We start from the raw sequence: 17,127 nt of genomic DNA on the forward strand, positions 1-17,127 counted from the left end.
TCAGCAAAAAAATGAATAAAAAGTAAAGATTTGGATATGTCAGGAACATGAAGCACATCTAATAACATAAATTTATGAGCAGTAGAAGGAGACCAAAAAGGTGTAAAACCAACATTAGAAATTGGAATACCCTTACCATTGCCAACCTATAGAGTGTCGGTACCTATATAAGAATCATAAGAGGGGAGAGACTGAACGTCAAGGGTAACATGATGAGTGGCTCCAGTATCCGGGTACCAGGTTAGGGTAGGGTTTGGTGGATATGGTGGGGTGGGTAGGAGAGGTAGGTTGGAATGGGAAGGGTACTGGGTATAGTGGACGGTGGGGTTAGTGGGTGGTTGATAGTGGTAATTAGAGGGAGGATGGTAGGGATTTGGATTGGGGGTTTGGGTTTGGAATAACATTGAGCAGTGTCATGGGTGTCACGGTTACACCAGTGACACCATTGGTGATTTCCTGAGTAACGACCACCACGACCAAATTGTCCATGTCCCCCACGGCCACAGTAAGGGACACCACCTCTACGGCCAGTAGTATGTGACCGAGACTCAGAAGGAGCAGTGCTGCATTGAACAATGTTGGCTGAGGGAGATCCGGCAGTAATGCTTGAATCAGTTAGAGAGAGCTTGGATAGCCTCGACCCATGAAGGAATTCATGAATGAGAAGTATGGAGAGGAGATCATCGTATGCAATAGGCGTGGTCCGGGTGATCAGAGAAGAAACTACATCATGAAATTTACTCTTCAATCCATGATAGATATGCATGTTGAAAGCGCTAGGGCGAAGTGGTTGACCAGCAGCACGAAGTTCTTCAAAAATAGATCTTGCCCGTTGAAGAAATTGGGCAACAAATTTATCAGATTTTTGTTGGAGATCTTGCATAGCCATAGAGAGAGACATGAGATAGCTCTCAGAAGGAGATGAAAAGGCTGTGTGACGGGTATCCCATATCTCAAGGCTGGTGGTCTTCCTGAGAACTAAAGGGAAGACTTCATCAGAGAGAGAGGCAATGAGAAGGCTGTGTGGATCATGGCATCCTGGCGGCGCCAAGTGAGGGAAGCGGACGGATCTGTAGGGCAAGGAGTACTATCATCAAGATGGCCGAATAGACCCTGGCCCTCAAGAAAGAGTTCAAGTTGCGTGTGCCAATGAAGAAAATTCTTCGATGTGAGTTTCATCGAAATATAATGGTGAGCATGATGAAGGGAAGGGGCGCCAAGTTGTGAAGTAATGGGTGAGCTAGTAGTTCCAGAATCTGTAGCATCTTCATCTCCCATGGTGGTAGAGGGGAAGAGAGTAAAAACGCAGGTAAAAAAAACAAAAAAGAAGAGATGAAGAAGAAAAGGGAATGCTCGTTGGAGCTTAGGTTGCTGTGAATGCTATATTGTATGAAGTGGTTTTGTATTTCATTCCATTAGGTTATAATCGGTTACATGGTTAATATATAAGTGAAGGAAGATCCCAAATCAGAATAGAATTCCACATGTGATAATAGATAGAGTTTCTATATCACATGTGGATTACAAAGGAAAGGGATCAGATTACAAGAGATTGAGATTGAGTTTAATTAAGAAAACCAATATAGCCGTTCCAAGAATGGAAAGGCTATATTAGTCAATAAGGGGCTAGTAGTAATGGTTTCAAAGGAAAGTCTTATGCTTCAATGGCGTCGAAGTCCCTGTCGTTCCAACCTACAGAGGTCTCTATCAAGGAACCCTTTTCTCATCTAGGTTTTCTGACGGTATTTTTCTCCCAGAAGGAAATTCTTCGATCGGAGGTGCCCTTCAGTTTTTCGTTGATTGCAAAATGCTAGTATGGTCGGCCATCAATTTTTCACGATAAAGAATTCATTAAAAATTCTTTCCACTTGATAGTGGACTTGGCCATATCTAGCCTTGATCAACATCATCTATTACTCCGATTTTAAGTGGTATCGCAGCTGCAAGCCTGGAAAGCTTCTCTCTTTTGCAGGCAGCGTGGAGCTGGTGAGGTCGGTTGATGCAGTATTGGATATGGCTGATCGGGTGGACCACGATCGCAACCAGCCCAAAGAGCTTAGGCGTTCCACACGGGCGCGCCAACCGTCCCAATGCCTTCGCCACATCACCTAGGCACTACATCATGTCATGGAGCACAAGGTATTGGGGCCTAACATATCTTTAGATTTTAGAATATGTTTTAGAATATTTACCTTCCAATTTATTAGTTTCTATATATATATATATATGTAGGATTATTGGTTTTCCTATTTACTGGTTTCCTTATGTGCTTAGGATCCCTTGAGATATGCAACTTGGGTTGCAAGTTTTAGTAGTTTAGGATGGTTTCCTACTATTTCTAGATTTTATTTTCTACTCTTACCAATATTTGTAATCAATTCTTGGGCTATAAATCCCCAAACATGGAATGGAATTGATAGAGAATTTTGAAGAGAAAATTGTGCAGCCTTTGCTCCAATCGATCCTATTGAGATCACCCCTCCTTGGCCTTGAAGAGCCACCCATCGGCAACCTTGAAGAATAACCCGCGCCTAGAAAAGCACCACCACCAGCCGCGGCCTAGAAGAGCCGTAGCTCCTCTCACCTTCACCTCCACCGTGCCACCCTCCATTCCCCATTCCACCTTCTTGTTCTTCTCATTCTTCACACCAGCCACGTACCCCATTATCTCTCTCTACCTGGAACAAATTATCTAAAAAGGACCAGCTTGCCAACATTTTTACAAAAGGCCTCTCCTCTACCTGGTTCGGCTTTATTAGGGACAAATTGAAGATTTGGAGTTTGAAATCTTCACTTGAGGGGTTGCATCAGCAAAAGATATCAGCCAGGTCACTAGTGTGCAATCTCATGCAATCTCAACGATCATAGTTTCCTTTCTTAGCACCTTTCTATCTTGGAGTTATCAAAGTTGACAATGTTGTCTTTTCTATTCTACATTGTGTATATTGTATTTCCATATCAATTCTGGTATTTCCTAAACCAGAGATACCTCTTGTAATCCTCATTCTATAAATACAATGAGCTCTCTATATGGAGAGCATAGGTTGATTCCAAGTTAACACAGGCATGGTAGTGGTGGCTGGTTGAGAGAGGAGGGAAGCATCGGCCAAAATACAGTCAAAGAGGGATCAACCATTGAGGGAAAAAAATAAACTTAAAAGAGGGCTGATAGCCTGGTGGCTCTTGATACCATGTTAAGACTAAAAATTATGATTCAACAATATTCATTTCAATTGATTACAATATATAGAGAAGGATTGAGATCCTAAAGAATGGAAACTCAATCTTACACTAGGAAAGGTGATAGCTAATTGACTGATTGACTCAATCTTTATACATGGAAAGAAGATAAAACTGATTGAAACAATAGTGGAATGAGATGAATGAGAAACAATAATGGAAAAAGAGAATTGAGTCAGGCCAGCCATATCACATGTGAAGAATGTGATATGCCAGCCAAGTCCAGCGCTCGCAAGACAATACTCGGTTGATATATGGCAACCATTGTTCTTGCTAGATTTGTAATAAACAAACTTCTTTTGTGCAATTTCGTTGAGGTAAAGGCAGCGTGGGTAGGTTTGTAATACAAACCTAATAGTGTCTAATCAAGTAATTTTCCCATGTTTTGAGGTGAGGGAACACTTCCGTCTACCCTAGCCTATATAAGGTGGTTTGGGGGTGAGGAAGGGTCTCCAATTTACATCTGCTATGACGGCCCCTGCCGTCCTTGTTTTATCGGAAGGAAACCCTCTTGCAAATCCTCCATTCTTTTAGGGGGTTTTACTCTAGTTTTTCTTCTTTAGTCTTTCTTCATCATCAAGGTGTGGAAACATCAAGGTATGAATCATTTTGGGTGTATCTTTTTCTTTTCTGCGTTCTGTCTTTCCCATGTTTATACTTTTATATGGAGATTACAAGGTCGGATATCCTAAACTATTCCATTGCCCAATATAAATGACTCCCCGTACCAAAGAAAGGTTTCTGCTGCATCAGTTCTTGGAAGAACAAGTCCATTAAAGGGGCAGACTCTACCTTAAGGTGAAATGCTCGCTTAAGCTCAACAGTTCATCATGAGATACTGGTTTGAGTTTCATGTACTTTCATCCATTTCTACCTTTATCCTATAATTGAGGCTGCAAAGGAGGAAACCATCATGGCCATTTTAATTTAAGGCAAATTAGAGTGCCAACTGAATGGAAAACAGCAATTGTGTGTTGTATCCTCCTTGGAAGGATGGGAATTGTAACAAAAAATGTATATATGGTAGAAGATTCAGATTTTATTTTATAGAATGAATTACCCTATAATTGTTGTCTTGCAGATAATTTAAAGCCAAATAACTATGGGGGAAAACCATTCTATTAATTGGCGCATTGTAGTTATTGTTGATGCAGAGTTTCCCATAGAAGAATCACATCTCTTGCATTATATTTACAGGGTATTGGCTTCTCTAATTTAACCCATCTCAAATCTTTACTCAATCTAGTTCTAAAATAGTGTCATGCATGGAAGTGATTATGATCTTTCCATCTCAGTTAATCAAAGATACAGAGGATGTGTGCATAGATCAGATCAATGATTTACGTAATTGATGTTTTTTCACCTACAACTTATTCTCTCTCTCTCTCTCTCTCTCTGTGTGTGTGTGTGTGTGTGTGTGTGTGTGTGTGTGTGTGTGTGTGTGTGTGTGTGTGTGTGTGTGTGTGTGTGTGCGGTCCTAAGTAGCAACGACATTAAATTACCACCGCTATTTTGTAAGGAGCTAGCAACAACATTAAATTATCGCCTTTGATTGGTCCTAATTATTAGTGGGAATGTTTTCACCGCAACTAGAGTGAAGTATTTTTTACATTTAAGGGTGATACTACATTGTCACCACTTTTTATGTATATAGAAGCGGTAATATATTACCGCCTTTGTTTGCACTATTTGACAGCGGTTATTATGGACCGCCTCTGATTTGTCCTTTTCTCTGAATCTTTAAATTAAGAGAATAATATAAGAAAATGAACCCATGTTCGTTTTTCTCATAACATGTGCAGAAATTATGGTTTTCTTTTTAGGAGAAACCAGTTTGAGTGTATTTCATTTGGACCATTAGTGACACTAGTAAGGAGAATAATCAATCAAAGTTAGGTGAGAGACTGATAGAGAACAAGAAAAAATTTAGACGAGGAATTTGTCCCAATTTTGGGGTTTTCATAAATCATGTTCTACATGCACATGATATGATTCTCTACAGTTTATAAGATGAGAGCAGTTAGAACTTTATGGAACAATTCGTGACATATGAACCGGGGGATAAAGAATGATAACCAGCCATTGGGCGTGGCGTGTTCCTACGTCCAGACACAGCCACGTGCAAAATGACCGGCACAACCCTGGTTCTTTCTGCCTTTCTAGGGGGGGTGTCGGTCTTTTTGTGCACGGATGTGTCTGGGTGCAAGTACACGGTCCTCCCAGCAACCGGGTAGCGTTCCTTTTCCCATAATCCAAATAACATGATAATAAATTAGAATAAAAAGAAAAAAAAACAAAATGCAAAAATATAAATAATAAGAAATATAGTAAACAAACTGAATAAGAAATACATGAAAAATAAAATCTAAATTTATAATAAAAAATTACATAACCATCCTATTAAGTAACCTTCATCAAATAATCTACCTGCTCGTGCAACTAGGAATTAAACAATACAATTTTATAGAGAAAAGGTGTGTGTGTGTGTGTGAGAGAGAGAGAGAGAGAGAGAGAGAGGTAATTTTGTAGGTAGCTTAATTTTCCCTCTTTCTGATGGCAATGCAGAAGGTGGGAGGTGGTAATTTTTGCTATTCTTGTTTTTGTGTCTGGCTTCGTCCAGTTTTTCTTTCATCCTTGTACTCTATTTTTTCCTTTTAATACAAATGATCCTTTAGCCAAAAAAAAATGTGTGTATGATGGAGATAGAGAGAGATTTTGTTCACCCTGGTTTTGCTTTCTTCAACTTTAAAACATTTTATATATCAAAGAAAACTTTAAAATTTCTTAGGGTGGGGGAGAGGATGCTGCCTCCCCTAGGATTCTGGAGGTGTTTTGGTGTAAACCAGAGTCAGACTGGATAAAACTAAATATTGATGGCTTTTCCTTTGGAAACCCAGGACGTGCTAGTGCAGGTGATGTGTTTCGGAGACATGATGGAATGGTGGTTTCTTCCTTCTCAAATTTCCTAGGATTAGCAACCAACTTTGAAGTGGAGTTCTTTGCTTTTGTGCACGGTGTGGTGCGGGCGATGGAGTTAGGGATCCAAAAACTTTGGGTTGAATGCGACTTGGCAGCAGTGGTGTTTCCAATCCAACGGTAGATGTGTCAATGGTTTATTTGCCAGGATTGGGTGTTTTTACTTGTGTACTTGTCAGCCATTTCATGGAAGATTTCACATTGTTTTAGAAAAGCCAATCCAATTGCGGATTATTTGCTAAAGATGCAGCAAAACGAGGATCATTGTGTATTGATTTACCCTTCCCTAGCACGGTGCAAAAGGACCTCTCTTGGGACGCTGCTGGGAAGGCTAGATTTCATTTTTGTTGAATAAGTTTTGGGGTCCAGGATCTCTGCTGATGGCAATGCCGAAGTTGGAGCCCTAGATCTTATTCTTTTCTTGTTCCTCTTCTGGGCCTATCCAGATTGAGGTTTTTTTGTACATTCTTTCTCTTATTCTTTAATACAAATCTGATCTTTAGCGAAAAAAAAGAGGGGATGCTGCCGTACACCAAGACGATCCGCAACTAACATGAAAAAACTAATAGAAAATAAAACAAAATTTTGAAACTGGGATCCACTTTAAAATGACAGGGTGTACGTACTGGCTCCAAAAACATAATTTAGTCTCCATTGAGTTCTATCCCCATAGCTAAAAACCTTCTGATGTTAAACATTTTCCCCTGACCTATAGGATGTTAATGGAAGATCTGGAAAGGTTTGTTCAGAGAAAAGATTTCTATAGGAGAGTTGGAAAGGCTTGGAAACGTGGGTACCTTTTGTATGGCCCTCCTGACACGGGCAAGTCGAGCTTGATTGCTGCTATGGCCAATTACCTCAACTTTGATATCTATGACTTGGAGCTCACTGGCCTTCATAGCAACTCAGATCTGAGGAGATTGTTGACAGCAATTGCAAATCGATCCATACTAGTTGTGCAAATCTCTCCTCTCTTACCATACCAAACAAATAGTTAACTAAAGAACCCCCCACCCTCCACTACCCAAATCAATTTTTCTTAAATTCAGTTTGTAGTCATGGTTGGAAAATCAAGTTTTTTACTCGGATCAGTGTCATCCAAGTCGAGTCAAAATTTTGAAAAACCTGATCAATAGTCATGTAGATTAGGACTCGATCATGGATTATTCGAGTCAAATAAAACTAAGTATTTTTGCTTGAGTCACTATAAATTCGACAAGATTAATCTTTTTTATAAAATACTATCAAAACCGGTTCACTACTTTCTTAATTCAGTTTGCATGTTAGAAAGTAGGGAAAATTTCACAGACACCCCCTAAAAGTATCGAATATCTCAGAAACTTACCATACTTGGTCAAAATGTCATAGACACCCCAAACATTAAGCATAGTTAGTACCCAAAGGTGAAATATCCAATTTACCCCTAAGTTATTTAAATAAAAGGATAAAACTGTCATTTCATCTTCTTCCCTAAATATCCATTTTACCCCTTAGTTATTTAAATAAAAGGACAAAACTATCATTTCATCTTCTTCCCTCTATGGCTCCGGCTCCGACTACCATTACCAGCGGCAAGGCAAGGAGAAAGCAAACTAAAGAAGCGCGACAAAACGAGAAGATGACCGGACTTCCATTTCCACCCATGGCTGAAAGCGAATTGAAGAAGGGCAACAAAATGAGGCAAATACATCTTCCATTTCCGAAACCCTATCACCGACCCTCTCTCAAAACCCATCTCTGCTAAAACCGCCATCATCTCTGTTGGAATGTGTGTCCATCAAACCCGAATTATTAAATTATTAAATTTAATTTTTACACTTTATTATTTTATTAGGCTTATAAGAATGTTCCATAGGTCTTTACCTAAAACTAGTCTGAACTGGAAACGGGACTGGACATCCTGTTTATATGGTTTCCATATTGCATGTCACGAGAAATGGAGATTTCGGTGTATGGATGTGGGTACAAGTCGAGAACGTGTATAGATGAGAATCAGGTACGTATATCTTATGTATTGCTACTGGTTGTGTGTGTGATGTACTTACCAGCCACTCGATGGCCCTTTGACCTGAGAGATTCCATTTGTTGCAGTGTGACATTACGGATTTTGGTAAGCCAATGGTTGATGTCCAATCGGACTATAAACCGGTACACTGGATTCGTGATCCCGCATTATAAACAAAGAGGATTCTCAACATGGAATCCACTGCCCGTACGCGGGGAATATCCAAGAGAGAGAAAGTGATTGGTCGGAACTAAATCTGGATCCAGTGTTTATTCGAAATGTTTTATAAATTTATTTTCAATATAAAATTAATATATAATATATTGAATTTTATTTCAAAGTTTTGTGGTCGTCCGATCGCAATCACATATTCTCTCGACCAACGTACATGATGAATTGGGGATTAGTAGCATTAAAGTACATATTCTATAATTCATTATGGGATATTAAGAAAGTGGAAGGGCTTATATGCAATAAAAGGGTTTATTGGACACATGGCATTGTAGAGGAGAACAAAATATTTATGGTTAAATATCTTTTTATATTATGGCAAGAGATATTATGAGAATATCTCATGAACCATAATTTAGAAAGATTGTATCCCTTTTGAGATTCTATGTCTTCACTTTAGTAGCAAATTGGAGTTGCAAAAATTAAAAGATTCACAAAACACCAAACTAGATGATTGAGCCAAGGCCAAGATGGAAGGAGATTACTTGAGACCCAAGGATCTCCAAAACTATAAAAGAAGGAGAGGGAGGAGCCTCCAATGGTTTTTTGGCAGTGCTCTCTCCCCCTCCCACAATTTCTCTCTCTCCCCTCTCTTGTAGTGGTGTGTGTGAGACTTGAGTTAGAGAACTCAAGAGGCTTTGGTGATTTTATGTTCTTCTAAAAGGTTGCAAGGATTGATCAAGCTTCAAGGTGTTGAATGATTTTTCAATCTCCAAGTTTGCACAAGTTAGAAGACCTATTATCTATAGGAGGAGTTTCACTTGTGACTCTAAGGTAACCATGAATGTTATTTTGAAATTGTTTCTTCCCTACTCTTGATCATGGACTACAAGTATTGACCCGATCCAAATTCCGCTGCGCATCGGGTTTATCCCAACAATCTCCACTAACCCTTATTTCTCTTTTCATCCCTATTCTTTTCTCTTTATTTTTTTATCACTTTCATTCTAAAATCCCTCATCCCACCATCACCGATTCTCCTCTCCATTTCTTTTCACTTCTATTCTAACCCACATCCTTGTCTAAACAAAACCCCAATCTGAATTCCAGCCATGACCACACCCATCCTCAACTAATCTATCATTTCTAATCCCATCATGTCTTTGATTTCCTTTTCCATTTTCCCTCCCAATAACCATCGGATCCCTATTTCTTTTCTTTTATTCCCATTTTTCCAAACCCAATACAGAATCAGAATCCATTGGCTGCCATCATTTTTTTTAAACCTCTCTGGAATCCATTGTCGGTTGTGGTGCAAAGAAATGTGGAGCAAAAAAAATAGAAGAAGATTAGGAAGAAGAAGAGGAAACCCAGGCAGAGAAGAAGGAGATGGGGAGGAAATTGTACGGACATAGAAGGAGGGCTGGAGGGGGTGGCGGTGGTGGTGGTGGTGGCAACGGCAGAAGAAACAGCAGAAGGAGAAGAAGGAGAAGAAGGGGAGAAAAAAGGAATAAAAAAAAACTATTGAATAAAAACAAGGGCAAAATTGTCTTTTTTTTTAAAACTAACTTCTAACATCATTAATTCATCGTTAAGGGTATTATAGGGATTTCACTGTGGTAAGGGTAATTTTGCCATTTAAAAAGAGTTAACAAACACTTAACTGCAGAGACTAACGTAGTGGACTAAATTGAAATAAATTCATAAAAATAGGGGGTGTCTGTGACATTTTGAACAAGTATGATAAGTTTCTGAGATATTGGATACTTTTAGGGGTGTCCATGAAATTTTCCCTAGAAAGTATTGTGCATTTTAGACTTCCCAAGGAATTCTTGTTTACTTTTTGTCATGAGTTTATTGTGGTGTTCTTGCACATACTTTTATTGGAGAGGAACTAAGATATGGACAGAGCTGACAAGACCAAGAAGAAAAAGAGTCCAAGTGCACCCTACCTTGCATGCGAAATTGTGGTTAAAATCCTCCTTTGGTTACCATTAGCCTCCCTTTACAATGCATCTCTGGTATGCAAGCAGTGGCATAGTATAATTTGGGACCCTAATGGCCTTAGAGCTTACCACCTTGATGATCTAGGATTCACTTTGCTACTTCAAGAGCCAACATTGAGACTGTATGAGACTTATCTTGGTAAAATGAAAGGAAGCTTGATTGAGTCAGTCATTCAGTGAGAAATGTTGAGCATATATGAATGGTTCTTTGTTGCAGTGAAAAAACAAATTTGAGAATCAATAATAACTGACTCAACATATATATTTAGAAATGGGTCACCATATTTCATCTTCTCCATCTTTAACCTATGTGCATGTCTTCTTATATTTCCAGGTTTTAAATCTTTCGTCTTATTCTTTTTCTTTTTGTTTTTTGATCGGTAAATCAAATTTATTGAAAAAGAGGAGAAAAACTGTACAAAACAAAATGCATCCCTACCTGATTTACATTATCCTTTATTTCTTCTCATCATCCTTTTGGTGCTTGATTGATGCTCTCTTTTCCTTCCTTCTTATGGATTATATTTGTTGTGTCCCGAGTTCATGTACCCGTTTCGAAGATTGACCCACTCCGACATACTTTGGTGGCAACTAGAATGGGACTTTTCTGAGATCTGTGATAGCAGCAAAGGGCTAGCGCCGATACGACAAAGGTATGTACAAGCCGACGCGATGGATCGACCCATTTGGAGGAGTACTTATATTCTTAACCCACTTTGTTGTAAAGTGAGTGAGTTTTGGGGTTTTTCGTATTAGGGTTTCTCTTGTAGTTCGAGTTCTTCTCTCTGGAATAGAGGGCTGTGATTCTGCAGGGAGGGGATGGGGCTGATCACACGGGAAGAGGATGGTGTGGGATGGGGCTGCACGACGGTGATGGAGGTAATGGGGGGTAACGGTGGTGGTGGTAGTGGTAGTGGTAGTGGCTGCGACAATGGTGGATGGTGGTGTTGGGTATCTATCTACATTTGTAAAAGAAAAAGATGATGATTTGGGGAAGATGAGGGCATTTTTTTAAATTAAAACACAATTTACGTTTTCAAGTCACCAGTTAATGGACTGGGTTTTTATGTTACTTAGTTTCAAAAGCAGGGGTGGTACGTGAAATTTTCCAAACCTCAAGGGTGAAAGTGTAATTAAGGGAAAATTTCAGGTGAGGTACCTGAAATTTTCCCAATAAAAGAATGCATGAAAGGCCAAGAGAGAGGGGGCTATGCAAGGCGGCTTATGGCAGTGGGTTTCAAGTGGATATGCAACCTTGTTGGAAAAAGCAATAACCATTCCCACCTGTGTGTAAAGAAAACTGGAGAAAAATAGTAGTACTTGAAAAGTAATTGTGAATAATGCCACATGAATAGTAATGTGAATAGAAACTATGTGTGGGACCCACGTGTGCACAAAGTGAGAGCGTACAAAGAGCATATAATAATGATAAAAGCAAACAAACTCACAGACACAAGTATTTATGTGGCTCGACAATGCCTACATTCACAGGCGTAGTTGGGACTTCTTCACTATGAGAGAACTTGAGAAAACAATCATACAAGTAATAACACTTGGATTTAAGCCAAACCCAACCCTATATTCAAAACCGGATACCCCTTGCACATCCTCTCTCAACCCATAAGAGATGTTCAAAATACACAAATACTCCAAAAGCTCTCGGCTCACTTGTTATGTGCCTCCTGCACTTCCTACCACATTGAGCCTCTCTCCCTTAACTCTACTTATAAGCAAATAGAGGAGGGGAGATTTCAAAGTTATGATGCAACGTTGGTGCAACATCAATGAGGTAGATGGGAGATGGATAGAAGTTGGTCCCCTCCATGTTTTCCTTCTTTTTTTCTTTCTTCCAAAATGGTTGAAGTCCATTTTGGCATCCTGCTCATTACTCTCCCTTACTCTCTTCTCTTTCTTTCTTTTTCTTTTGTTTTTGACTTTTTGCAATCCATATTCCACCGTCCAACCCATTTGTCATGGACGGTGGCTGACCCTCTTTAATGAAGAGGACCCAACAAACTCCCCTTTTGACTCATAAAGAGGGATCTACCATGCCTATAATGCTTTTGCAAAAGTCATGCTTTACTTTGGGGAAAGCCTTTGTCATCATATCTGCTCCATTTTTGTCAGTATGAATCTTTTCAAGCTACAAAAGTCTCTGCTCTAGTGCATCTTGTATCCAGTGATACTTTACATTGATGTACTTGGCCTTGCAATGGAAACTTGGATTCTTACTTATGTGGATAGCACTTTGATTGTCGCAATGAACAACGTACTTGTCTTGCTTCATACCTAGTTCTTGAGTGAACCACTTCATCCATAACATCTCCTTACAAGCTTCTACAATAGATATGTACTCAGTTTCTGTGGTTGATAAGGCCACACATTTCTGTAACTTGGATTGCCATGACACTGCTCCCCCAGCAAACGTAAAGAGGTATCCTGATGTGGACTTCCTTGAGTTGATGTCACCTACCATATCGGCATCTGTGTATCCCTGCAACACAGGTTTACCACCTCCAAAGCACAAACAAGAATTAGTTGTACCTTTAAGATACCTCATAATCCATTGCACTACTTCCCAGTGCTCATTGTTTGGATTAGCAAGAAATCTACTTACAACTCCAACTGCATGTGCAATGTTAGGTCTTATACATACCATGGCATACATTAAACTTCCCACTACTGATGAATATCAAATACTCTTCATTTTAGTTCTTCCTTCCTCATTTGAAGGGCTCTACCCACTGTTCAACTTGAAATGACATGCAAGTGGGGTACTTACCAGTTTGCTTAATTTGTCCATATTGAATCTTTATATGTGGGGCCTTTTTGTTTCTATAATTGTGTAAAATGTACTAATCGTTCTGCCTATGTCGTAGGCCCACTCCATGATTTCATACTTTGTTTTAGGGAGATTCCGTACACCTCCTCTGGCCTTACATGTCTCGTTCTCGATGGCTTCTAATATTTATTTTAGGGAGAAGATATTTTGAGCCAGTGAACTATATTACATCTCCCTCTAGCTTTTCATGCCTCTTTTTTGATGGGTTGGCATAGTATTGTATTTGTTTTAGAGGGGAAGGCGGGGTGGGATTGTTGGGAAGTTTGGGACCCACATATTGGTAGGATTTTTTTGAGATAGAAATGTTAAGGTAAAGTTACTTTTCTTATGAATAATAATCAAAGATTCATCAATTTGGTGGGATTTTAGATAGCAAAAAGGTGTGATTTTGAAGTGCCACATCAACAGACAAAGCAATCTTGATCTTGAGCTTTTGGCTTTACGGGTGTAAAGTGGTTGGGTTGGATCAGTTTCGGTTTTGTATTGGGCTAGTTTGTACCAAACTATTAAGTTGAAGTATGGTTTTGATCTGGTTCGGTTTGGATTTGTGCTTGTGCTTCATTGCCCTTTACCGACCTGTTTTGTTTGTGCTCCATGCCACCATAGGTGCCTCTTTGGTTTAAATCCACCCCAACCCATAACACCTTCTCCCCAGCCTCAAAATAATTATTTTTGGAAGAGATCTACACGTAATCTTTCTATAGTCAACCTAGTCGTCAAACCAACATCGTGAAGTAACATAATCTACTTAATTAAGAGAGAGAATGTGAGAAAGGAGTACACATTAACAACATGCACTTCCTTTTCCTTTTCCCATAATTTTAATGAGTTCCGCACGATATCAATTATCCATTGTATAGGATGCAAGTGGGTCAAGATTGGGTTCGAAAATTGATAGTTCAGTTTTGTCCAAATTGAGGTTAAGCCTGGCCTAGGTCAGCTCATTTTGGATCACAGTTGAGTGCAAGGTTTTAGGTATTAATATTGGATCAGCCGTATCAGAAGATTCGTATTGATATTGGTCATAACCGATATATCGGTATAGATATTAGCATCACTGGATCACTAGTACACACTACAAAGAGCCAATCATCCGTTAAATTTGCTTTATATTATTCAATTGCAGGTTACAATTACATACAAGGAACAATATTTGTGATGCTTAACAACAATAATGTTGAAGGCTCCATGGACTAAATAGAACTTAAATAAAGAAACCTTCTTTCTGAGATTTCCAAACAAAATTTTGAACTTTGCCCGGGTACTACAATCAAAGTGACCTCTAGAGCTTAAAATCAATCTCCTCCTGTTGAAGAGGGTGCCTGGGTTGTTGTTGTTGTTGTAGTCACTCCTGTTTTGGCGAAAACAATGGTGGCTTATTCATTGTCATTATTCTTCTTCTCTCCCTTACCAGTTGAAGAGGGTTCCTGGGGGTTGTTGTTGTTGTTGTAGTCACTTTTGTTTTGGCCAAAACAATGGTGGCTAATTCATTGTCATTATTCTTCTTCTCTCCGTTACTCGCGATCGCCGTGGTTGGCAGTTCAGCTAGTACTACTGATGAAGAATACTGATCTTTGTACTTACCCCACACCACAAGATACAATCCAATGGCTATGACTATTGCCCCAACTATGCTGCAAAATTGTAAATCTTTAATTAGCTGGTAAGGTATTTAAAAATAATGGTTACTCTCTGTGCCACAGCGCAGGCTGCACCCAGGCACATGGGCCTGCCACTCAGGGGGGAAGGTGGTCATTGTGCCCACCCCCATGTCCCTGGGCGCCGCAGCACAGAGAACAGCGCCCCAAAAAAAAAAAAAAGGGGGTTTTGATTCATACCGTCCTACAGTTAGCACTTCTCCTAAAATGAAAGTACTGAGTACAGCAACAATAACCATGCTTAGGGGATTAAAAGATGTGATAAAAACTGGTCCTTTTGCCCTCATTATCAGTCCTTGAAGAGAATAAGCTATCCCAGAAGACACTATTCCCTGCAAGCATTTGAGTGAATTCTCAACAATCAACATTAAGCTCGATATCCATCATGGATAGGTTAATGTTAAACCAAAACAAACAAACCAATAATTAATAATTAATTAAAGAGAAAGGGTAGAATAGTCATGACATACACTGTAGAGGACAGCCACAAGTTTCATGTCCCTTTGAAGAGACCAGATAGAAGTGTTGCCGTGTTCAAATGCAAGCGCAACCAAGGCGCCCTGGATCGTGCCCATCAAACATATCCAAACAGTAAGAGAGAGCTCAGCTGGATATGACTTTAATGTGATTGCCTGGTACAGAGCACAAGAAATTTTTTATTAAACAAAAAAAAAACCGAAACTTTGTACCTTTTTATACAAGATTCTTTATCGATCTTCAGTTCATCACTACTCATCTCGATCCTAGCTATTAATTAATTTAATGGACTGATGTTCTCTGTGCCGCAGCACAGTCTGCGCCAAGACACGTGGGCCTACCATTCAGGGTGACAGGGTGGTCATTTTGCCCACCCCCATGCACAGAAAACATTTGGCCTTAATTTACTTAAGAATAGTTATTGATTGCGGAGCGGGCGCTTACCTGGAGAATGATAAATCCAGCAGCACAGATGCAGCCTGCTGTGATCATAAGAGCTCCTTTAAGAGGTTGTTGATTGATACTAGCTTCTGTTATAGCTAATTGGGTTCCTGCTCCTCCTTTGGTCCATGGCAATTCTATGGAGGGACCTTGAATAAAGGTCATTAGCATTGCTCCCCCAAGTGTGACTATAGTTCCAGCCACCTTAGCTATGCTTCTTGATTTTCTAAGATTCACTTTCTCCATCCTTCAAATCACTCACCACCAACATAACTCAAGTTAGCCACTTTTGAAAATCATGGAAGTTAAGCTTTGTGAAGAGGTAGGAGAGAAGCAAGGAAATTAAAAAGTGACAAAAAATAAAAAATTGTTGTTGTTAAAGAGAGGAATTACTTAAGTAGGAAAGCCATTACAAAGGTCAAGGCTGGAATCATATTGGTCATGGCTGTGGTGAATGTGACTGTGGTATACTGCATTCCAGCAAAGTATATGTTCTGGTCAAGTACTGGTCTGCAGAGAGAGATCAAGTTAAAAAATAGTTTAGTTCCCTGTGTGTGTTAGATATATTGTTTTCTTTTAGCTCATAAGAGAGACTGACTCAGCTATCCAATAATATAAGATTCCAGTCAAGTCAATGTAATAGGATTAAGAAGAAATAGTGGATTAATTACTCTAACAATCCGAGAAATATGATCTTGATGAAGATGGATAGTGTCATCCGCGGCCTCACCTTCCTGATGAAACATGAAACAAAGAAGTTTAAGTCATTCTGCTGCTGCATTAATACTAATACAAGTTACAAGTTTTATGGATACTCAAAACTCGATAAATCCCATTTAATTAGGAGCTAATCAGACTGATCTAGAGCCAATCAGCCTAACACAAGAGAGACAGAGAGGTTATTAAACAGATCCTCTGTTTTACTTACATCTCTAAATTAGAGAATTGTGAGGTTAGCAAACTCTTCAAATCTATCTATCTATCTATTTAATATAAGTTTAAATTCTAAGCCAACCAATAGAAATTGAGACTTCCAGAAACAATGAGTTCTTTACAAACAGAACCAACCAAAGCTAAGAAAAACTGTTTCAAATAATGGACACACACAAACCTCTCTAAGATGATAGCAAAGGGGAAGATGAGAGCAGCTGCAATGGCATGACGGTAGACAACAAGGGAGTAATGGCTCATCCCCTGATCCATAGCTATCTTGACAATGGTATCCAGCCCTGCAATCCCAAACTGCAACAGTACCACACCCAAATATGGCTTTGCTTTATGGAACAGACCACACAAGCTTTGGCAACTCAT

General features: G+C 39.4%; 1 protein-coding gene across 1 annotated transcript; it reads right to left on the bottom strand.

Annotated features, from left to right (window-relative positions):
• Positions 1-12,541: 12,541 nt before the first annotated feature.
• Positions 12,542-17,127, bottom strand: LOC122644989 (WAT1-related protein At2g39510-like). The gene is made up of 8 exons (XM_043838344.1): positions 16,928-17,127; positions 16,488-16,550; positions 16,210-16,326; positions 15,820-16,063; positions 15,369-15,530; positions 15,079-15,230; positions 14,652-14,874; positions 12,542-12,892 (listed from the first exon to the last, which is right to left on the bottom strand). Exons 1-8 carry the CDS (start codon positions 17,125-17,127, stop codon positions 12,542-12,544), a joined length of 1,512 nt encoding a protein of 503 aa, XP_043694279.1.

Source organism: Telopea speciosissima, chromosome 11, assembly GCF_018873765.1.
Source record: "Telopea speciosissima isolate NSW1024214 ecotype Mountain lineage chromosome 11, Tspe_v1, whole genome shotgun sequence".
NCBI classification, from domain to species: Eukaryota; Viridiplantae; Streptophyta; class Magnoliopsida; order Proteales; family Proteaceae; genus Telopea; species Telopea speciosissima.